Below are 21,668 nucleotides of genomic sequence, written 5' to 3' on the forward strand. Positions count from 1 at the left end.
CAGACACATAAACCTTGCCTCTTGTTTTCCAGAGACAGTACTGAACTGTAAATGAGCCAGGGGATCCTGGCCTCCCAAATCAGGGATGGGCTGTGAAAGCCCGCTGCAGGCTGCTGCCACCTTGGGGTCCTGCCAGAGTGATGGACCCACTGATGGGCTTCCAGGGCAGACTTGGCTTGAAGCCTTTTCTACACTCAGGCCGCCTGTTAGCGTGGACGTGCTGGTGACCGAGGGGGAAAGTAGATGATGCGCAGGCCACAGTCAGGGCAGGGATAGGCCTTCTGGCCTGGGATAGCCAGGAGGGAGGATTAGCTGAAGTTGCAGCCACAGTCTAGGCAAGAGTAGGGCGGTCTGCCGTGGGAGTGTCTGAGCCAAGGCTCAGTGAGAGCTTCACCTAGAGTTCCAGTAGAGCTCTGGGCAGGCAGCTTTGTGATAGGGACAGGTGCAGCCACTCCTTGAGAGAGCTCCCATGTTCCATCGCTTTTACTTTTGGACTCCTCTTCAGCCCTTCTTTCTCCTCACTTCCATCCCTGGATCCTGCAACCTTTCCTCGCCTCTGCTGCAAATTGTTGGGTTCTCACCCTCTAGACCAGCGGTTCTCAACCTGTGGGTCGCGACCCCTTTGGGGGTCGAACGACCCTTTCACAGGGGTCGCCTAAGACCATCAGAAAACACATATATAATTACATACTGTTTTTGTGATTAATCACTATGCTTTAATTATGTTCAATTTGTAACAATGAAATTGGGGGTCACCACAACATGAGGAGCTGTATTAAAGGGTCGCGGTGTTAGGAAGGTTGGGAACCCCTGCTCTAGACCCTGGGCCTCCCAGCTCCACGCTTGCACCTCCCCTTCCATCCAAGAAATAAAAATAGGTTTGGGGCCTGAAAATCCAAGGGGGAACCCAGAGGAGAGGTTTGATCCCACAGCGTAAGAAACCAGGAGATGATGATTAATTTTGACTTTTTAATGGAAGAATTCCAAGGAGGATGGCAGAGTGATACCAGGCATTACTCCCAGGCTAGCAATGCCAACATCAATTTAGACATGGCAGAAACCACACAGTAATTGCAAATGCAAGGTGAACCTTAAAATTCATCAATAAAATGAAGAAAACCCAGAATCAAAACTATTTCCTAAGATCAACAAGAATTGGGAGAGACATTTCAGAGCAAATGAATTGAAAATGTCAAAGAAACAGTATAGTATGTGATTTGTGTCTCACTGACGATACGGAGAGAGATTTTGAAAGTCATAAGAGATGGTGGAAAACCGAAATGTGGCTAAGAAACTGTTTTTGCTGCATTCATCGGGTGTGTCGCAGAGAAGGAAAACGACATGAGTAAGTCCCCATTACCACGCTCATACTCACACTCAGGCTTCACGTCATCTCTCTGTGCAGGAATGGCTGGTGCTTCACCTTTCCCAAGATCCCTGCTACTGGACTTTGCCTGTGGTGATTTCACCCAGTCTTAGCCAGCTGACAGTTGTCCTCAATCCTGCAGGCCTGATTTAGGCATTTTTCATGATTGTGTGACTATTTTGGACACAGCAATGTTAAATTACCTTTTTCCTTGTTGCTTCCTTCATGTCCAATACTGCCTTGTGCTTTAGATGCAGCCAGGGAAACTCATTCAAGCTAATGCATTGGGAGGGTAGGAGTGGGGGTGAGGAAGGGTTTCCACAAAGACTGTTATTGGCTGTCATCCTTTTAAATGTAGGGCTCTTGGTGGTATGAATGCCCTGTCAACAGTTATCATTTGCCTTTGGTGCCAGTAACCTGACAATCTAAAGAAAATAATCATAGAAAATAAAAACAAGAATAGAAACAGTCCTTTCAAACAAATAGGACATTCCTTGCACAGCATGCCCTCCCTGGGAGCTGGTGGGAGTAGGAGGAGAGCTGTGTTTTCTGGTGTCCTCCCAATGCCTCTTCTGGGAACCTGGATGATTCTCTAGTCTGTTCTGAAGCCAAGGGCTTGATGAAGGAAGGTCTGGCTCCACAGAAAGCCCTTTGTCAGTGTAGCCCAAAACAGATGATTTTTTTAAAAACCCTGCATTGGTATTTACTTGTTTTACAGTGGTTTGAGTCCAGCCAATGACACTGGAGCCAAAAAGAAGAAAAAGAAACAAAAAAAGAAGAAAGAGAAAGGCAGCGAGACAGATTCAGCCCAGGATCAGCCTGTGAAGGTAACAAGGAGGCTCTGTTTTCTTGCTCCTGAGAGTTGATTTTTCAGATGAGAAAGGTTTGGGGTAAATGTGTAGAAACGATTTAGATTGACAGTGTCCACTGGTATTACTTCAAGACGGAGGACTTGGATCCCTCTGCCACCCCAGACCTAGGTGATGAATCTGCTCTCTTACCTTAGGACACAGCAGGTTAGACACCGACTCCCAAGCATGCTGTCCTCTGAGGTGCACAGGTACACGCTGCATGTGGAGCTGTGCAAGGTGCCGGGTGGAGCGTGGTTACGTTGCGCCAGCCCGTTACCTAGAGCAGTGGTTCTCAGCCTTTTCCTCTAAGTCCCCACCCCTGTGGGAATATGAGGCCTATTCTTTTTAAGGCAGACCTTTATGTATTGCAAGCATTCTCCTAATCAGTTAACTGCCACGATATTTTGAATTTAATTTAAAAAGGTCCTCCGCTTATGGCATACAAATGGTTAATGCATAGTCATTGTAATGAAAACCATGAGTTGCACAGTCAGTTTCCCAGTTCCACTAGCTAAGAACCACTGGCCTAGAGTTTTAAACCTAAGACTGGACCTGGAGGTATTAGCAAGGATTGTTTTGTTTTATAAATAAAACAACATTTAAAAAAAAAACACCTATTATTTCATGTTAGTACTATCCTCTTTAAATATATTTTTAAAATTTATTTTTACAGAGAGAGGGAGAGAGAAAAACATCGATGTGAGAGCTTAACTGGTTGGTTGCCTGCCGTACACAACCCAGCCAGGGATGGAACCCGCAACCTGGGTGCATGCCCTGACCAGGAATTGAACCAGTGACCTTTTGGTGTGCAGGATGACACTCAACCAACTGAGCCACACTGGCCAGGGCTAGTCCTATCCTCTTTAGAATAGATTCTGGGGGAAGTTCATAACATACCCATAATTCCTCTTTTAGAATAGCCTCTCAAACAGTTTTAAGTCTCATGAGAAATGTGGTCTCATTCCAATCTACCTAAACTTCGTTTCATGCCTCAAATGTTATACTTCAGTCTTCTATCTTATTGAGATATGACTTCAAGTAATTTTTTACTATTTTCAGTATCAAACCCCCTATGGAAAAAATACCATCATATTGACCACAGTGTTGGCTAGGTTCTTGCCAGGCACTTGAACATCCCTACAAGGTAGGGGGGGGTCTTCCCGTTCTAAAGATGAGAGAGGTGGCTTACCTAGGTTTTTCAGTCAGGAATCCTAGCCCAAGCCTATGCTTTGGCTTTAGGATTTTTATTTTTATTTTTGTTTGTCTGGGGATGGGTATTTGGGTGACTCCAGGGGCTGGCGAGGGGAGTGGAGGGGGAGGTTTGACCTTGAGCCTATATCAAAATGGTTCTCTTTGAAATTAGAAAATATTAATAAAACACCATTTATATAGCTCTTCCATTTTCTTCTTTATAAAAGTGAAGTAGTTCGTTGTAGAGAATTTAGGGGGGGAAATCATAGCAAGAGGAAGAAAACTAAAATCACTTATAATCCTGTGGACGAAAAAGGGGCCACATACTAAACCTGACAAGCTCAGGGGAGGCCTGCATGGCGGACCTTACAAGCCCAAAGACCTAAAGTAACCACATAGGATGGTTTGAAATTAAAACTTTCTAACTGGCCCTAGCCAGTTTGGCTCAGTGGATAGAGCGTCAGCCTGCGGACCAAAGGGTCCATGCCCGGGTTGCAGGCTCAGGCCTCAGTAGGGGACGTGCAGGAGGCAGACAATCAGTGATTCTCTGTCATCATTGATGTTTCTATTTCTCCCTCTCCCTTCCTCTCTGAAATCAGTAAAAATATATTAAAAAGCAAAACAAAACAACTTTCTAACTGAAAATCAGTCATGGTGGGTAGTCATGTCCTAGGCCAGTATCTTCCTCGATAAATCTTTACCTTAACTGAGCTTGTCTTATGGTCTTTTTGCATCTACATCTATGATAACACACCTTTTGTAATTTCTTTCCTTCTTCCCTCCTCCCCCACTGCACCAGAGCAGAGGCCACAAAATCCCTCATTGTTATTGTTATTATGTTCATTGTTAACTATCCAATACCCGCGAATGTAAAAGTATGTGTTTATTAGGTTTACTTTTTTTTTTTTTTTTAAATATATTTTATTGATTTTTTACAGAGAGGAAGGGAGAGAGATAGAGAGTTAGAAACATCGATGAGAGAAACATCGATCAGCTGCCTCCTGCACATCTCCCACCGGGGATATGCCCGCAACCCAGGCACATGCCCTTGACCGGAATCGAACCTGGGACCTTTCAGTCCGCAGGCCGACACTCCATTCACTGAGCCAAACCGGTTTCGGCAAGGTTTACTTTTATCCAGGCCCAGAGATTCCCCCACTTTCTCCCGCTTCACTAATCTATCACCAGTGGATTTTATGTAACCCCTTACACTTCCTCCTGTGATTGTAATTTATAAAATAGGGTACAAAACTGCCATTCTCTGGAACATTTTCTCAATCAGTTGAGATTTTGCTTCCTGGCCTTTGTCGTCAGTTTAGCTCAAGTAAATTCATAAAAATTCTCTACAGGCTTAAAGGTTGTCTTATGTTGACAACCCTAACTCCCAAGGCAATGTAAGCATGTTGGTTTATAGTCTTCCTTTCCTTCACAATCTAAGTGGGGGGGGAAAGGTAGTGTTGGAAAAAATTATGCACATTTTTATAATTATAAGCCTGACATAACCAGAAGCCATAAAAAAATGACAAATTACAACATATTTATAAAAGTCAAAAGACAATTTTTTAAAAAAGATAAACAATAAACTGGGAAAATATAATATATGAATCAGTCAATTTAAAATAATGAAATGAGTAGCCAGTTCACAAAGAAAAAATGTAAATGTTTAGTTAATATATGAAAAGAAAATTATACTTACAACGAAAGAAATGAAAATTAAAGCAGTATTTTTTTTTCCTCCTAGATTGGTAGAAATTAAGATTTGGTAAATTATTTTATGAGAGTCTGGAGAAACATGTTCTCATAACACTATTTATTGGCTTATTAACCTATTTTTAGGGGAAAGTTGACACTATATATTATAATTTCAAATGTACATACCTGTTGATCCAGCAAACCTCCTTCCTTAGAATTTATCCTGCAGGGATACATATCCAAATGAGCAAAAATAGACATACAAGAAAGTTCATTGCAGCATGCTTGTAAGACTGAAGAACAAAGCCACCAAAATGCCCATTGGTAGGGGGTTGGCTAAATACACTGTGGCCCATGCACAGTAGTTAGAATGGGCAAGACTGTGTGGCCACATGGGTAGGTCTCTTAGACATAGTGTTTAAGAGCATTTTGTAGAATAATACTATATGATCCAATTTTAGTTTTTGAAATTGTGTGTGTGTGTGTGTGTGTGTGTGTGTGTGTGTGTTTGGAGCTTGCATGTAAAAAAGTCTGAAATTATAATTGCCTCTTCTCTACCTCCCAAATTAAGACTGTTGATGACAAGGATTATATTTGAGGGATGGGATTGTTGGGTTTTTACTTTCGATATGGATTACACATTCCTGCATTGTTTGGAATTTTATACTGAACAGAAACCCTGCAGGAAACACCCCCCATCATATTGCTCATCAACAACTTTCTCCAGTTGTACAATATGTGACCTCTGGGATTGGGATAGAGGAATCATATCCCTTCTTTGAGTTGTATCCCTTCAATATATTTTGTTTTTTTAATTGATGATTTCAGGGAGAGGGAGAGAGAGAGATAGAAACATCAATGATGAGAAAGAATCACTAATCAGTTGCCTCCTGCATATCCCCCACTGGGGATCAAGCCACAACCGGGGCATATGCCCTGACTGGAATCGAACCATTACCTCCGGGTTCATGGGCTGAAGCTCAACCACTGAGCCACACCAGCCCCGCAAGCTGTACTCCTTTAACTGTTGACCCTATAATTAATCAAAAGTGCTTATTAACATAATGGACCTTTTCCCTCCCCGACTTTGTCTTGTCTAGATGAACTCTTTGCCAGCAGAGAGGATCCAGGAAATACAGAAGGCCATTGAACTGTTTTCTGTGGGCCAGGGACCTGCCAAAACATTGGAGGAGGCCAGCAAAAGAAGCTACCAGTTCTGGGACACGCAGCCTGTCCCCAAACTGGGTATGTGTGTGCTTCCTTCCAGTAGAGGGTGGGAGGCAAGGGGTGTGCCTTAGCTGTGCTAAGGGTTCCATACTTAATTTGTGAGGACTATATTGTCCTGGAGCGCCTTGGGGGTTATTTTTAGAGGGTAGTCTTGAAAGTGCGGTATAGAAAAGGCTATTGTTCAGGGACCTTATCGTTGCACAGTAGCACACTGAAAACAAATAATGGTTCTTTTAGTCCATCATCATTCAGTGCGAAGCTACAGAGAAAAACAATGCATTGGCACATGATGAATGGGGATGTCTGCCCATGAGTCTGTCTTCCCACATAGATTTTATAGAGAGACTGTCTTGTTTATCTGGGCAAATCTTTAATCATGGGATGGCGAAATCCTCAGCCTCTTCCCCTTATCGCTTGCAAATGCATGCTTGCTAAATACAAAGTAATTTGACATTTTACTTAACGTTGATGGTTCAACAACTGGAATACCATATGCAGGTTTGGTTGGCATCCCTTAAGAAAGTTACAGTGAACTCTTGAAAGTGCGGGATAGCTAGAAAATCTAAAAGGGTTCCAGAAGAGACTGGACATAGCAGAGTTAGAGGTACCTGCTGAGACCAAGCTACAGCTAACCTTGATGCTAACTTCAGAGGGTTGCTGTTGACAAAAAGTTTCCGGAGTGGTTGTGTCAGGATTCTGGGCCCATTGATAGCCCAACTCCTATTTTCTTTGTGACTGGGAAAGTAAGTCTGTTGGGAAAAAATGTGTTTTCCAACACCAAAAGTGAATGACCTTCAGGTGGTTCGTGTTACTGCTCCCTCCAGAAACAGTGTGATTTGACAGTGTGTTTGGTGGGGAGGAGGAGGAGGGCAGGGCCAGGGCCAAGGACTGGGGAGGGACAGCTGTGCCCAAGGAGATTCGTCTACTCCGGTGGTGGGGAGTACACAGTTAAGAGCCTTGCTACTCGAACTGGTTCTCAGACCGGCAGGATGGGCATTGCTTAAGGGTGTGTAGAGATGCAGAATCTCAGGCCCCGCTCCAGATCTTTAGAATCATAACTTACAGGGGGTTGTGTCCACTTTGAAAGTGTCAGAAGCTCTGCTCTAAAGCAGATGCAGTTCTTGGGCAATCCAGAAGTAAGCTGAGGTTGCCCCTGCAGGCAAAACACTGCCTGGATGGTCATGAGCCATGAATCGGCAAGGAGGCACTATTCCAGAACCTGCCCCAACCCATCCACCTTGTCTGTCGGACTGCCGCAGTCACCCAGGTCCCAGGCCCACAGCCTTAGCCCTCGAGCAGGGCTTTGGGTCACAGTAATGCTGTTCCTAGGGCATTACTGGTAACCAGTTCTGGTGACCTCTTCCCCGGAGGAAGAATGCAGAGAGCCAACATGCTCTGCCTCTAAGCGAAGTGCATGGGGAGACGTGTGGTGACTGCCGGATATCTTGGCTCGTTATCAGATGGGGTTTTGGGTTTCGGGTTGATTTTATTTTTCACTGGGAATTTGCGAATGGATAACTTAATTCCTTTTTTTACAGACAGTGGAACCTGGGGATGAAGCGAATTAAGTAATAGGCTTCTTTCTCTTCCTCTTCAGTCCAGTTATTCTAGTTTTTCCACCTGTAATTATAGAAAGTGCTACATTTTTGTTGTTGTTTGTTTGTTTTCAGAAAGTTCGTGAGAAAGCCACACAGTTGCTCACAGGCGCCCTGATACACTCAGGAAGGTGCAGCAATGCTCAGTGCTATTTCTTTTGAACATGCCTTCTGTGCAGTGTATGGTGTGGGGCTTTGTGGAAGAGCAGTTGCTCTGAGCATCTGATCAGTCTGCCTTTTAGGTCCATAGCCAGTGAAGTCCTTTGTTTCCGTGAATCAGCTCATAGAGTACCAACCACGTTACTGGTGTCAGCTGCTCTGCGTGGCAGGTGCTGCCCTCATTCTCCTTGCGAGCGCCCTTAATGTTGTGCGATGTCTAGCAGTTGCCTTTATATTTTCCACTGAAATGAGCTACTGATTGTAAAATTCAAATATATTAAGTGAGCCACGTTTTTACCACTCCCTACCTTGTTGGGACTGATATAAATTGTTTTCCACTAAAGAGACCTAGAATTCTTTAGAAGTTTAAAATCACCCTAAATTTAGTTTAAAATCACCCTAAATTTAGAAGTTTAAAATCACCCATTTAAAGGCCTTCTAAACAGCAAGTGTTTTAGGCTATGTAATAATTCTGTGTGCTCCCAAATAAAATTTTTTTTAAAATATATTTTATTTTTTACAGAGAGGAAGGGAGAGAGATAGAGAGTCAGAAACATCAATGAGAGAGAAACATCGATCAGCTGCCTCCTGCACATCTCCCACTGGGGATATGCCCGCAACCCAGGTACATGCCCTTGACCGGAATCGAACCTGGGACCTTTCAGTCCGCAGGCCGACGCTCCATCCACTGAGCCAAACCGGCCTCGGCTCCCAAATAAAATTTTTAAACTCTTTTTCAGATCATATTTCATTTTTATTTAAAAATATTTTTAAAAAGTTTATTGATTTTAGAGAGGGATGGAAGGAGGGGGAAAGAGAGAGAAACATCAATTTGTTGTTCTACTTATTCATGCATTCATTGGTCGGTTTTTGTATGACCAGGGATCGAATCCGCAACCTTGGCCAAATCAGGACGATGCTCTAACCAACTGAGCTACATAGCCAGGCTCATTTTACTTTTTTTTTTTTTTTTTAATATATTTTTATTGATTTCAGAGAGGAAGGGAGAAGGAGAGAGAGAAACATCAATGATGAGAGAGAATCATTGATTGGCTGTCTCCTGCACACCCTCCACTGGGGATCGAGCCTGCAACCCATGCATATGCCTTTGACCAGAATCGAACCCAGGACCCTTCAGTCCACAGGCCAACGCTCTATCCACTGAGCCAAACCGGCTAGGAGTCATTTTACTTTTTAAAAGTCAACCTATGTCAATTTCATTTACCAGCTCTTGCCACAGAACTGGTGCATTCTAAGATTTCACGAACAAGTGGTGAAGGAGTAAATGGAAATGCTTTTGCAGGCAGGACCTAGTAACCAGCCTAAATTAAAAGAGTTGGCCTTGAGATTATTATAATACAGTCATGTGTTGCACAATAATGTTTCAATCAAGAATGAACCACATAGCCTGGCTGTATGGTTCAGTGGATTGAGCATCGTCCCATGAACCAAGAGGTCCTGGCTTCGATTCAGGTTAGGGCACATGGCTGGGTTGTGGGCTTGATCCCCAGTAGGGGGCGTGCAAGAGGCAGCCCATCAATGATTCTCTCATTGATGTTTCTCTTTCTCCCTTCCTTTATCTGAAATCAATAAAAGTGTATTAAAAAAAAAAAAAAAAGAATGGACCACATATGCAGTGGTGGTCCCATAACACTATCATGGAACTGAAAAATTCTTATCCCCTAGTAAAATTGTAGCACAATACATTGCTCATGTATTTGTGGTGATGCAGGTGTAAATACACCTGCACCGCCAGTTGTATAAAAGTATAACACAAGTAATTGTGTGTAGTACATAATACTTGATAATAATAAATGACAATGTTACTGATTTATGTATTTACTAAACTATGCTGTTTATCGTTATTTTAGAGTATACTCTTTCTACTTATAAAAAAAGTCGTTTGCTGAAAACAGTATGCGGCATTATGCTGACAGCAGCCTTCTACGTCCTGTGTTTACCACATCTCTTGATTCCATCATCTTCTCTTGTGTTGATTTAATGCCGTGTTGTTTTGTGCGGTTTTGTGCTACACAGGCTGGTAGCCCAGGAGCGATAGGCTACACAATAGAGCCGCGGAGTGTGGTGGGCCATCCCATCCAGGTTTGTCCGATTGCGCTCTGCGAGGCTCGCACTAGGAGACATCCCCTAAGGGTGCATGTCTCTGCTGCAACATGTCCCTGCTGGTCAGGGGTGCATAACTGACTGTACAGTGGGGAAGACCACGGGTATCTTGCCCATGAAATCATTTAGGAAAATAATAATAGCAAAAAGAGTCTGAAGTTAAATGTATTTTGGAAAAGATATAAGTTCAGTATACGGAAAAAGAGGCTTGCAGCTAGATAAGATGAGAGTAAAAATCCTTAGTACTTTCCAAGAACCTGGCCCTTGGCTTTGCACACTTAGGTTTTATGTGGCAGTAAATGGGAGTGGATTGACTTATAGTAAACTACTTCACAAGGGCCACTTTATGAATAAACCAAAAGGCCGGTTTCTAAACTAAGGGAGAAAAATATCAGCTCTCTCCTAAACAAACCTGCTGGGGAGCCAGGTTGTAAATAGGTAGCCGGCTGCCTCTCTACTATGTCACCCCCCAGTGTTGCCTGTAGTTTCCAGTTTGTGACCCTTAGCATGTTGGAAATGTTTCATTTCTTGGATATTTTCCCAGAAGGTGGTACATCTTGTGGAGACGGGGACCTTGTCTTCCTGGCTGTATCCTAGTGCATGATGTCTGGTGCACATTGGTGGTCAGCACATGTGTTGAGTGAACGAATTGGATGGTTAGTGCTGAAGGTGTTGTCCTCAACTCATAGCCACAGCTTGCCATTTCTACTTCACCTGCCCCACAGATATGCTGCTGGGCAGGTCGAGAGCTGCCTGTTACACATTAGCATCATCTGTTCGGGCCAGGAGTTTGAAAGTCAGAAAAAGCATGAATGGAGTGTCTAGTGTATGCAGTGTCCTGTGCTAGAAGCAAACAGTGTACTGAGCGGGTTCCTGTTGAAGACCCGCATTCTTCCAGGTGTGAACATGAGCTCTGAATTGTAGAAGCGAAATAACTCCAACAGACACAATTGAGTGTTTGATGTCCAACGTTTATCAAATGACTGACTCGGCCTTGGGTGGGATTCAGAGCTGTATCTCCTCAGCACCCCAAGCACTCCCTACACATTCCACAGAGGAGCGGTGTCTGTCCAGGGGGCGGGGGTGTTGTGTCAGAGCCTAACTTCCCGGCAGCATTGTGTGGACTCGGTGATTCAGCCCAAAGGCCCTCGCAGGACTCTGTAAACACTGAGGACCCGAGTTGGCAGCAGCCGTTAACTGGCCACATTGCTAAAAGCTAAGGCTGGCAGGGCCAGGATCCAGCCTGGCGCCTAGATGCCATCATCTGCTTCAGGAATGGGCCCAGTACATTGTTGCTGCTGTTGTCACAAAAGCAGCTTTGTTACCACTTCTTCTAAATTCATCGAGGGTGATGGGCCAGGGCCATGACAGCACTCTTTGCGCCAACCAGGAGGCAGGAAGCCCAATTCGTCAAGATTAATGTTTGTCACTCAGTAACCAGAGGGAGATATGAAAGGATTTCCAAAATACCAACCACCTTGAATCCCAGTGATTGTTCTGAAGTTTTGCCATGAATTGGCCCTTAGTTAGGGGCCAAGGGAAGCTGGAGAGATGGTCTGCAGTTGCCAGGCACGGAGTGTTCTTCAGATGGGGGGCTCCTGGGGACAGGAGGAATTTGTTCTGGTTGATTTTTGAACTGAGCTCCTTCCCGCCCCCAGGAGGCAGAGGGAAAGGCTCATGGCTGTGCTCTTCTTCTAGGAGAAGTAGTCAACACGCATGGTCCCGTGGAGCCTGACAAAGACAACATCCGCCAGGAGCCCTACACCCTGCCCCAGGGCTTCACCTGGGATGCCCTGGACCTGGGGGACCGTGGCGTGGTGAGTAGTCCCGGGCCGGCCACAGGTGTGGATTGGGCACTGTCACAGAGAGCCCAGCAGTCATGTGGAGACAGCTTCTACCCAAGCCTTCTTCAAGGACTCTCTTACGAGCTGAGCCAAACAGGTCTGAGCAGACCCCCCACATCTGCTGCCTCTGGGGCCCGCCCAAGACCACAGAAATAGCACTTAGCTTCTCTGGCAGGTTGAGAGTTTACCTCTATAGCTCTTCAAGGTGGATATCCTTTTTTCAAGCTTTCTTTCTTTTTTTAAATTGATTTTAGAGAGAGAGAGGAATGGGGGGAGAGAGATGGGGGCGGGGAGGGGAGGGAAACCGAGAGAAACATCTGTCGGTTGCCTCCTGGATTCAGGGCACATGCCAAACCCAGATCCTAGGCATGTGCCCTGACTGGGAATCGAACCGGCGACCCTTCGGTGCATGGGATAGTGCCCACCCAACTGAGCCACTCTGGCCAGGGCCACATTTTGCTTGCTCGTCCATTCATTCATTTGTTCATGCACTCACTCCCTTGTCTTAACGAGGAGGTGTTGGTCAGTTGGATGACATTCTTGGTTGTCTGTCACTTTATGTACTTGCGTGTGCCACTCTACCCCTGTGGCTCAGTTTTCTATTACAACTGCGGTGCTCATTTCAAGAGTCCCTGCCCTGCCTGGGATGGAAAGGATTTGTGAGATTAAATAGTTTTTGGTAGTTTGCCTTGTCCTTCTGAAAAGCTTGGAGCCCCAGGGTATCAGAGTTGGCCCCCATCCGGCAGAATACCCCTAAGGCAGCACCTGTTTCTCTACAGCTGAAAGAATTATACACCCTCCTGAATGAGAATTATGTGGAAGATGATGACAACATGTTCCGATTTGATTATTCCCCGGAATTTCTCTTATGGTGAGTGTAAGGGCTTTCTTATGGTTCTGGGCCAAGGCAGAGAGCAGAACCACACAGAGCCTCAGATTTTTCGTCCCCACTGAGCCAGCCTTTGATGGCAAGTTAGTGTGTAATTTCTGAGTTCCTGCGTCTGAAGGAGACTTGCTTCCAGTGGAGCCTAGCATCGAAACCTTATTTAAGATAGAATGACTGGGTGAGGGAGATTTTGTGGATTGTTACCCAGAAGAAAAGATCATCTACTGTATGGGAACTTTATGTTAGAAGGGAAAGAGCAATGAAAGCTACTGAGATTTAAAAAATTAAAAAGGGATCATTTTCTATCCAGTTCCTGAGTACGCTCGGTTGTATGAGAATGGCCTTGTGTGGCTGAACCGTCCATCATCCCGGCCACATTTAATATCCAGGAAGGTAGAGGAAGGAGGCTGAAGTGGAGAGGCTGGAATGTAGAGGGGATGGAGGAGGGAAAGGGAGACAGGCAAGCAGAAAGAGGGGAGTGATGGGGCCTGAGGGCAGATGCAGACCAGTGCTTCAGGGGCTCCATGAGTGGCTCCCAACCACGAGAGCCACTGGACTCAGAGCCACGGAGGCCAATTCTCTGGCTTAAGCTGTCAGAGTGAGTGAATACAAAGAAGTTGGATCGGATATAAAACCTCAGTATGACAGCCTTGGATTGGGTGGGTAAGTAGGCCAAGTGGGCTGAGCAGCAAGAAGGGACTATGACTCAATTCCATTTGTGTCCAGGAGGGCTTGGCCCTAATGGGAATTTAGGTGCTAACCCCCAGGGAGGTGGTAGCAGAAGGTTAGACCCAAACTCAGCTGTGGACCCCAAACAGCCCGCCCTGCCTGCTGGCGAGCAGCACCACAGCCCCTGTCTCTTCTAGGGCTCTCCGGCCACCTGGCTGGCTCCCCCAATGGCACTGTGGGGTTCGAGTGGTCTCAAGTCGAAAACTGGTTGGGTTCATCAGCGCCATCCCAGCAAACATCCACATCTATGACACGTAAGCACCAGGGCCATCCCCCAACTCCCACATCCCTGCCATCCTGCTGGGGCTGGGAGGGAGAGGAAGGAAAACAGGTACACATCCCTTCCACATAGAAAGGGAAGGTCCCACGAAGGGAGGGAGCTCAGGCCCTGGAATCGAGATTCGTAGTAAGAACCGTCTGTTTTCCTCTCAGTTGTTGCCGATTCTCTTGCCGGGGACCTGGGCTGGAAGAGGCCTCCCTGAGCAGGAGCACAGGTTGATGCACTTGAGCGGCTTCAGCAATGGGCCGGAGCCAGGGGCTCTCAGATAGTCCCGGGGCCTTCGAGCTCTGCTCTTCATTCTCCCTGGAAATGCCAGAACCATCTGCCATAGTCTTCTAGGCTTATGGGTTGTGGATTCTTGGTGTCAAAACCCTTGCAATCCTAGAATACCCTTGACTGACTCCGTGAGTTTCCCTATCTGCTGAAGGTGGGGCTCCCCCAGCCTGCCGCTGCAGACTCATCAGGGAGATGCTGGCAGTGCCTTCAAATAAAGCAGTTTGCTTGAGTCCCACTTAACCTTTGGAAGTGGAGTCTGGGTTGTGGTGAGAGCGGCTCCCTGCCGGGTGCAGCGGGGCAGTGGGAAAGGGCCCAGGTGCCCGGTGGTGGCAGAGCACGTGCCTGTACTGCAGGCCTGGTCCCTGCAGGGTGGCTGCACGAGCTTGTAGGGATTGCCTTACCTGTTCAAAGCCTTGTCACATATTTTCTCCCTTTAGAGAGAAGAAGATGGTGGAGATCAACTTTCTGTGTGTCCACAAGAAGCTGCGTTCCAAGAGGGTGGCTCCTGTCCTGATCCGGGAGATAACCCGGCGGGTTCACCTGGAGGGCATTTTCCAAGCTGTTTACACTGCTGGGGTGGTATTACCAAAGCCTGTCGGCACCTGCAGGTACAGTCTCTCCCTGCAGGCCCTGGGGTACTGGCATGTCCGCTGTAGTGGAGGAGCTGTGTCACTGGCGGTCACATCTCTGCCTCAGCCCAGTGCCCGAGAACGTCTTGCTTCTCTGGTGTCTGATAAGAGGGGCTGTGGGTACCCAGGAGCAGGTGGGAAGCACGGAGGAGCGCAGTTAGGAAGGGCAGGCTGGAAAGTACATCGTGCCCCTCCCAAAGGGATCAGCCATTCTCTGCGCCTGTTCATTCCTGCCATTTGGAAATAAGAGGTCACTCTGCTATGGTTTTGTTTTGGTTTTTAAGGAAGCCCAAATCTGGATTTTTATGGTAAATGTCTGAAAGTTTTAAATGGTTGGCTCAGTTTTGTTTTGAATATTGTGTGGGCCAAAGAGAGCAAGTCTGATCCCCGTGTGACCCAAGGAGAACCTCTGAGTCAGAAAGTTGTTTGAAACAATCAGAGTCTGTGCCTTGAGAACTTCAAAAGTAAAACCACCAGGCAAGTGCAGCAGAGGAGGGGGGAGGAGGCTAAACATTTGCAGAGAACTGTAAGTCCTTTATGTCGTTCCCATTGACTTGGTTCCAGGAGTGGGGCGTGCTCTTCCCAGACAACTACTGTAACAGGAGTTGCTTTTGAAATTGAGAAAGAAAAAGGGAGAAAGAATCCAGGAAGAGCTCTGGGAGCTCCACATTCGTTGCAGGGTGGAGGGTGTTGGAGAGCAGGACAGTGCCACTGGCTCAAGAGATGTGTATCTCCTGTGCCACCTGCTGGCCATCTGGGGATCTCCATGCCCTTGCCTTTTTTTTTTCTTTTTTTTTTTTTGTGCATTGCTTTGCCATTTTGTAAATTTATCTTTATTTTTTTAAATATATTTTATTGATTTTTTACAGAGAGGAAGGGAGAGGGATAGAGAGTTAGAAACATAAATGAATGAGAAACATCGATCAGCTGCCTCCTGCACACCTCCTACTGGGGATGTGCCTGCAGCCAAGGTACATGCCCTTGACCGGAATCGAACCTGGGACCTTTCAGTCCGCAGGCCGATGCTCTATCCACTGAGCCAAACCGGTTAGGGCTGTAAATTTATTGTTGAAAAGTCATTTTTCTCTGATGGGACTTGCCAGAATCCTCTGAGGACAGGACGTTTGTGTCCCCGCAGGTACTGGCATCGGTCCCTAAACCCACGGAAGCTGATTGAAGTGAAGTTCTCCCACCTGAGCAGAAACATGACCATGCAGCGAACCATGAAGCTCTACCGACTGCCAGAGGCCAGTGGTGCTCCAGGGCCCTGGGCAGGGGGCAAGAGAGAATCGAGGAGCAAGGCTTTGGGTCAGGGGAGGGGTCAGAAAACGGACTCAACCCATAGTTTCCAGATTCCTGACTTTCCATTTCCTTTGTTTTCTATCGCCTTTAGCAAGGGCTTTATTTTAGTTTGACTTCCTCAGTTCGCCTGCACCTGGGCTAGCTTCTCTGTTGATGGCTCAGAGAACATCTCTTTTCTGCAATTTTAGCCTAAATGTGCCTAAATAGAAAGGCGAGTCCTCTCCCTGAACTGCACTACCTCCCAGAGCCCAGTGTAACTAAGCCATAGAGTGTCTGCTGCCCCCTCTGCCAAGTCAGGTAGAGGACGGAGGACCGGGGCTGTGAGGGAAACCCAGATTTCGAACTCCAGTGTCCCCATCCAGACTTTGCCATCAAAGGATGGGCAACCCGGAGTGAGCTGGTTTTCTCTTCTGGGTCTCAATTTGCCTAGTTTCCCAGCAAAGCAAGTGTTCCGTGCTCTCCAGGTGCACCTGGCTTCAAGGTCCTAATGGGTCTTCCGATCGCTTCTGTTCCCTCAGGCCTCTTCCAGGCAGCGTCACAGTTATTGGGTGTTTGCTTCTGAGAGGGCTGCTTGCCTGGACCTGATTAAACCACTCAACTGGATTAATCACCCTGGGATCAAGCTAACCCCCCCCCCCACCACTGGATTGGGGTCATTCGTGTCCAATTTTGAGGGACTGTGGCAGCAGTTAGACACTGTCCAAAAGAAGCAGATTCGGGGGGCCGAGTTTCGGTTATTACGACAGAGGTGTTCTGATTTCTAGGTCGTCGTCGGAGAGCATTCTTAAGGTGTGTAGCAACCAAAGAATGCCTCCAGGCCTCCCCGCCTTGGCTGCGGAGCCTCCGCATGACTGCTTTAGGGTCACTGTGGGCGCTGCCTTGTAGAAACAAGTCACACTGTTCCCTAGCAGCATCAGGATTAGATTAGCAAGGAATTTTAGCAACGACAAGTCCTGAAACTGCTATTTTAAAAGCAATGCCTACACTGGGAAGCAGTTACATCAGGCACTGCCTGAGGTATATAAATTATAACTCCACTCTGTTGTCAGATTTGGCTGACCCCACCTTTACAGATTGAGTCTTTGGGAATATTCTCTCAGTCCCAGTATAACTTCAGAGCATCACATGGCCTCATTCCACTGAAGCCTTTTTTTCTGTGTGAGGTTAAATTCCAGGAAATCAGTGCTTTTCTGAACTTAACTTGCGTGAGTGTTCTGTTAGGGGACGACTAGTGCAGTGTCATCCAATTGGACAAGACAAGCACCCAATGCAGATCTGGGCCCGGGGTCCACAGTACCTGCAGCTGAGAGCCGGTCTGTGCGGTGCTCTGAGTCTATAGGAGAGAGACCAGCATAGGACGAGATCCAGCTCAGTGGGAGGGGGTGGTGAGGGCTCAGAGGAAAGGAGCCCGGAAAGTCTTCGTGGGAGCCCAGGAGCAGCACTGGACTGGGCCTGCCCCAGCACACCCATCGGGCGGTCAGGGTTTCCTCCATCTTGGCACCGTGCACATTTTGTGCTGGGTAATTCTTTGTCATGGGGGCTGTCCTGGCTTTAGCAGCATCCCTGGCTTCTACCCATCAGATGCCAGCAGTACCTCTCCTGTTAGTTTGTGACAACCAGAAACGTCTCCCGGTGGTGTCAAATGTCCAGAGGCAGGGAGCCAGGGAGGCCGACTTGCTCTGTGGAGAACCACTGAACTAGAGGGACAGAAGGCAGTCAGAACAGCCACCCGGTTCAGGGGTAGATCGTGTGCTCTGTGTTGGAGTTTGGAACAAGGGAGGGGTGTGGTGGGTTGTGTTTCTTAGGAAGACGGCCTAGGGCATATGGATAAGAGGTTGAAGCCACAGCCTTAACTAGGAGGGAAGGGGCCAAAAGACCCTGGAGAAGCAAGACTTGTGCTTGAGTGGATATGGACAGTGGGGGAGAGGGCGTTGCCAAGGGTGACCGAGGGTTCTGTGTTGAGGGCCCGGGTGGATAGATATGAAGTCGGGTAACAAGGGAGACATTGACTTTTCTGGTGCCTATAGGACCTGAGAGGAGTCAGGATGCTCACAGTCAGCACATCTGATGCTGTTTTGTCTCTCTTCCTTCCAGTCTCCCAAAACAGCTGGACTGCGACCAATGGAAAAAAAGGACATTCCAGTAGTTCACCAGCTTCTCACCAGGTACCTGAAGCAGTTCCACCTCACGCCAGTCATGAGCCAGGAGGAGGTGGAACACTGGTTCTACCCCCAGGAGAATATCATTGACACTTTTGTGGTGGAGGTGAGTGGGGAGGGCTGTCCGGGCCTCTGACCATTCACAGAGCGGCATCCTCCTCCAGTGGCTAGGTTTCCTGGCCTCGGTGACTGAAGAACCAATTGACGGGCATGTTGGCACCCTAGACTGCCTGACCATCCATGCTGGCTCCTCCCTAACGACAGGGAGTTGTAGGCTGCATTTGCTAAAATGATCCCTCTGGCCTTGCTGTGAGCCTTCTCCCTCCCGCCACCCCTAGTCACCATTGATGACAGACTGCGCCCCTTAGTCAGGAAAGCCTGCAATCCTTGCCTGTCGTGGCTTGAGGTAGTGCTGGTCAGGCACTGGGGACACACTTCGGGGGAATGTGAGCCACAAGAAGTCTCTGGGGAAGCGCGGGCCAGGAAAGAGCTGACAGACTCGGCCCACGTTCTAGCCTGGATTTTCCTTCTGGCTCTGTCCTCAAGGGCCCCGCCAGTGTACTTCCTCCTCCCTGCATATTCTGTTTCAGCTTGCGCCCAATTGTTTATCGGGGCAGAGCTGCCTGTGGGTGACGTGAGAGCAAGAGAAAACCATGTGTTCCCAGCCTACAGGATTCCTGTGCATGTGTGACATTGCCTCCTTTCGCTGTCTTCCCTTCAGAATGCAAATGGTGAGGTGACAGATTTCCTGAGCTTTTATACGCTTCCCTCCACCATCATGAACCATCCAACCCACAAGAGTCTAAAGGCTGCTTATTCTTTCTACAACGTCCACACCCAGACCCCTCTTCTAGACCTCATGAGTGACGCCCTTGTTCTCGCCAAAACGGTGAGGAGCAGACTGGAGGGAGGGGCAGCTCTGTGGGTCAGTGGCAGTGGAATGGTGGTGAGCACAGCTAGGGATGTAGTTGCCCATGGGCCAGGGGCTTTGAGCCTACCTTGTCCTCTGGCTCTGCGTAGGGAGGAGCCCAGCAGTTGTCAGCCAGCAGCTAGAAACTGGGAGGGAGCAAGGAGCATCCACATGAAGTGAAGGCATTGAACTCCTCCTGATTTATTTCAGTGAGTTTCGTTCTCACGGGAGGCGCTGCCAAGGAGCCTGAATAGCCAGGCCTGCTCGGGGAGGAAAGGGGTCCTCCTCACGACCTCCCCAGCGTGGGAATGGGGAGATTGGTCTCTATCGTGGTGAGTCATTGGAGCGCTGACTGTAGAGCCTGGGGGAGGGGCCCAGGTGTCTCATACCCAAGAAGTCATCTTCAGTCAGTCCTTCATTATGGGTTCTGCCTGCAGGGAGCCCAGCCCACTGTGGCCAGCTAGACCAGCGGTCACAACCTTTTGGACCTCAAAGACCGCTAGTGGTCCGACCGCTGAGCTAGACGATGGGCAGTCCAGTCCCTGCCCTGGGAGAGCTTCTGATCAAGGTGGTGAGGTGTAGGAAGTATCTTCATCACAGTCTCAAAGCAGCGCATTGGGTGTGCTGAAGTCACAGGGTGTACACTGAAGGCCTACGAGTTGAGGTGTCCAGGGAGTGAGGGAGCAGTGCAAGTGCGGACAGGAGCTAGCTTCCCCAAGGAAGGGGTTCCAGGCTGGGTCTCCAGCGAGGACTGTGGCAGTTACTCGAGTATTTCAGGGACGTGCGACAGGAACAGTGAGGACACGGTGGGCTTGGAGGCTCACTGGGGAGAGGCGGGTAGGATGGCCTCGGTGTCCTGAGAACCGCCACTAGTGAGCGGGCGCTCTCTGGAGTTGGAATTCAACAGGAAGCAGCCAGAGGTTCGAAGGAAGATTGCTCTGTGGCCGCCTGTGGGATGGCTCTGACAGGATAGAAAAGGGCAGGAAGGTGAGGCAGCTTTTACCCCTCCTCACCTGCTCTCTTGCTCCTTGTTGCTGTACAGAAAGGGTTTGACGTGTTCAATGCACTGGATCTCATGGAGAACAAAACCTTCTTGGAGAAGCTAAAGTTTGGCATAGGGGACGGCAACCTGCAGTATTATCTTTACAATTGGAAGTGCCCCAGCATGGGGGCAGAGAAGGTATGTAAGCTACTGGGCCTGCCCAGGCCAGGGAGTTGGTGGAGCAAAGGCAGGGCCTGGGTCTGGGATCCAGGATCCGCCTGGGCCCTTGTTAACTGGTGTTTGGCCCCCTCCCTCGAATGGCCAGACTAGTGAGGGTGGCAGAGGGGATGGGCTCCAGAGCCACAGAAGCAAGGTTGTCTCCAGCCTCTCTTCCCGCCAGGTGAGTCACTTCCGCTGGCTGGGGCAGGGCATTTGGGACTCTCTCAGGGAACCCTGCAAGTGAATTGCCCACTGTTCGCCAGGAAGGTTAGAGTCGAGGGCTTTTTCCTCTGCTGGCTGCTGCCCTCATCCCAGCCCTTCTTCCACCCACCTCGGCCCTTCTTCCTCCACCAGCTCCAATGGGCAGCCCAGGACCATGGTGTGGCCAGCAGTTAACAAAGTAACTGCTGGACGGAGAGGCCTGCTGACCAGTGCTCGAGACGCTGGCAGCTGCTCTCCTCTAAGGACATGATAAATGTAAAGGTTGAGCGTGAGCCTCGGCTCGCTGTGCGTCTGCTCCCACGGCCAAGCAGCGCTGTGGGCTCAGCCATTTGGCGCCTCAGGTCCGTGGGGAAGTGGGAGAGGCTTCCAACAACTGTCAACTCAACTCTGCCTCTCCGATTGGCTCTCCTAGGTTGGGCTGGTGTTACAGTAACCAGTTGCCAGTGAGATTCTGGATAAAGCCACTGAGAATTCAAACCAGGAAATGGAATCCCACCACTTGTTGGTCCAATTTTCACAAACGTGAGAATCCCTGGCAAAGGGAACAGAAGTGAACCGGCTTAACCAAACCGCCACTGAACTTGACAATTGTTTTGCGATGGCGTAGGCTGCGTGATGTCACCTCTGGCCGTGTCTCTGGTCTCCCTGTTTTCCAGTTAATCACATCCTTATGCAGCCATGATCAAGGGAATGTAACTGCTGAAAACTAGCTCGTGATTGGCATATTATGGAGTTAACGGGTGAATAATAAAAGTATATATTATATATATATAAATATTTTAAATATCTTTCATGTTCCAAATGTACAAGGATGTTCGGTCTCTAATGAAAAGCTGAATTCAGATCATTCCTGAAAATTAGAATCAAGGACAGGGCCAGATGTACACATTGTTACAGTGAATTGTTCTCTTCTGAAAGCAGGTATCGGCTTTTCTTGGGGGAGCAGGAGGAAGAGGATGTGGGCAATTCTGTCCAGTTCCCCTTCTGAATTGGCTGGAATGATTGGCTTTGAGAAGGCAGAGGAA

General features: G+C 48.0%; 1 protein-coding gene and 1 long non-coding RNA gene across 3 annotated transcripts in view; one reads left to right on the forward strand and one right to left on the reverse strand.

Moving 5' to 3' along the window:
* Positions 1-21,418, forward strand: part of NMT1 (N-myristoyltransferase 1) — a 32,463-nt gene extending 11,045 nt beyond the window's left edge. The window contains exons 2-12 of one of the 2 annotated variants that reach the window (XM_059670456.1): positions 2,085-2,193; positions 6,201-6,345; positions 11,904-12,022; positions 12,829-12,920; positions 13,802-13,918; positions 14,658-14,828; positions 15,988-16,096; positions 18,246-18,416; positions 19,032-19,199; positions 20,263-20,400; positions 21,056-21,418. In XM_059670456.1, coding sequence (XP_059526439.1) covers positions 2,085-2,193; positions 6,201-6,345; positions 11,904-12,022; positions 12,829-12,920; positions 13,802-13,918; positions 14,658-14,828; positions 15,988-16,096; positions 18,246-18,416; positions 19,032-19,199; positions 20,263-20,400; positions 21,056-21,076 — 1,360 coding nt within the window. In that variant the 3' untranslated portion in view covers positions 21,077-21,418. The remainder of the gene's footprint in view (positions 1-2,084; positions 2,194-6,200; positions 6,346-11,903; positions 12,023-12,828; positions 12,921-13,801; positions 13,919-14,657; positions 14,829-15,987; positions 16,097-18,245; positions 18,417-19,031; positions 19,200-20,262; positions 20,401-21,055) is intronic. The other variant, XM_059670457.1, reaches the window with a different exon arrangement.
* LOC132218767 (uncharacterized) lies at positions 4,745-5,767 on the reverse strand. Its single transcript, XR_009449258.1, has 3 exons — positions 5,287-5,767; positions 5,105-5,145; positions 4,745-4,841 (listed from the first exon to the last, which is right to left on the reverse strand). It is a non-coding gene; the product is annotated as an uncharacterized LOC132218767 (long non-coding RNA).
* Positions 21,419-21,668: the final 250 nt, after the last annotated feature.

Source organism: Myotis daubentonii, chromosome 16, assembly GCF_963259705.1.
Source record: "Myotis daubentonii chromosome 16, mMyoDau2.1, whole genome shotgun sequence".
Classification (NCBI taxonomy): domain Eukaryota; kingdom Metazoa; phylum Chordata; class Mammalia; order Chiroptera; family Vespertilionidae; genus Myotis; species Myotis daubentonii.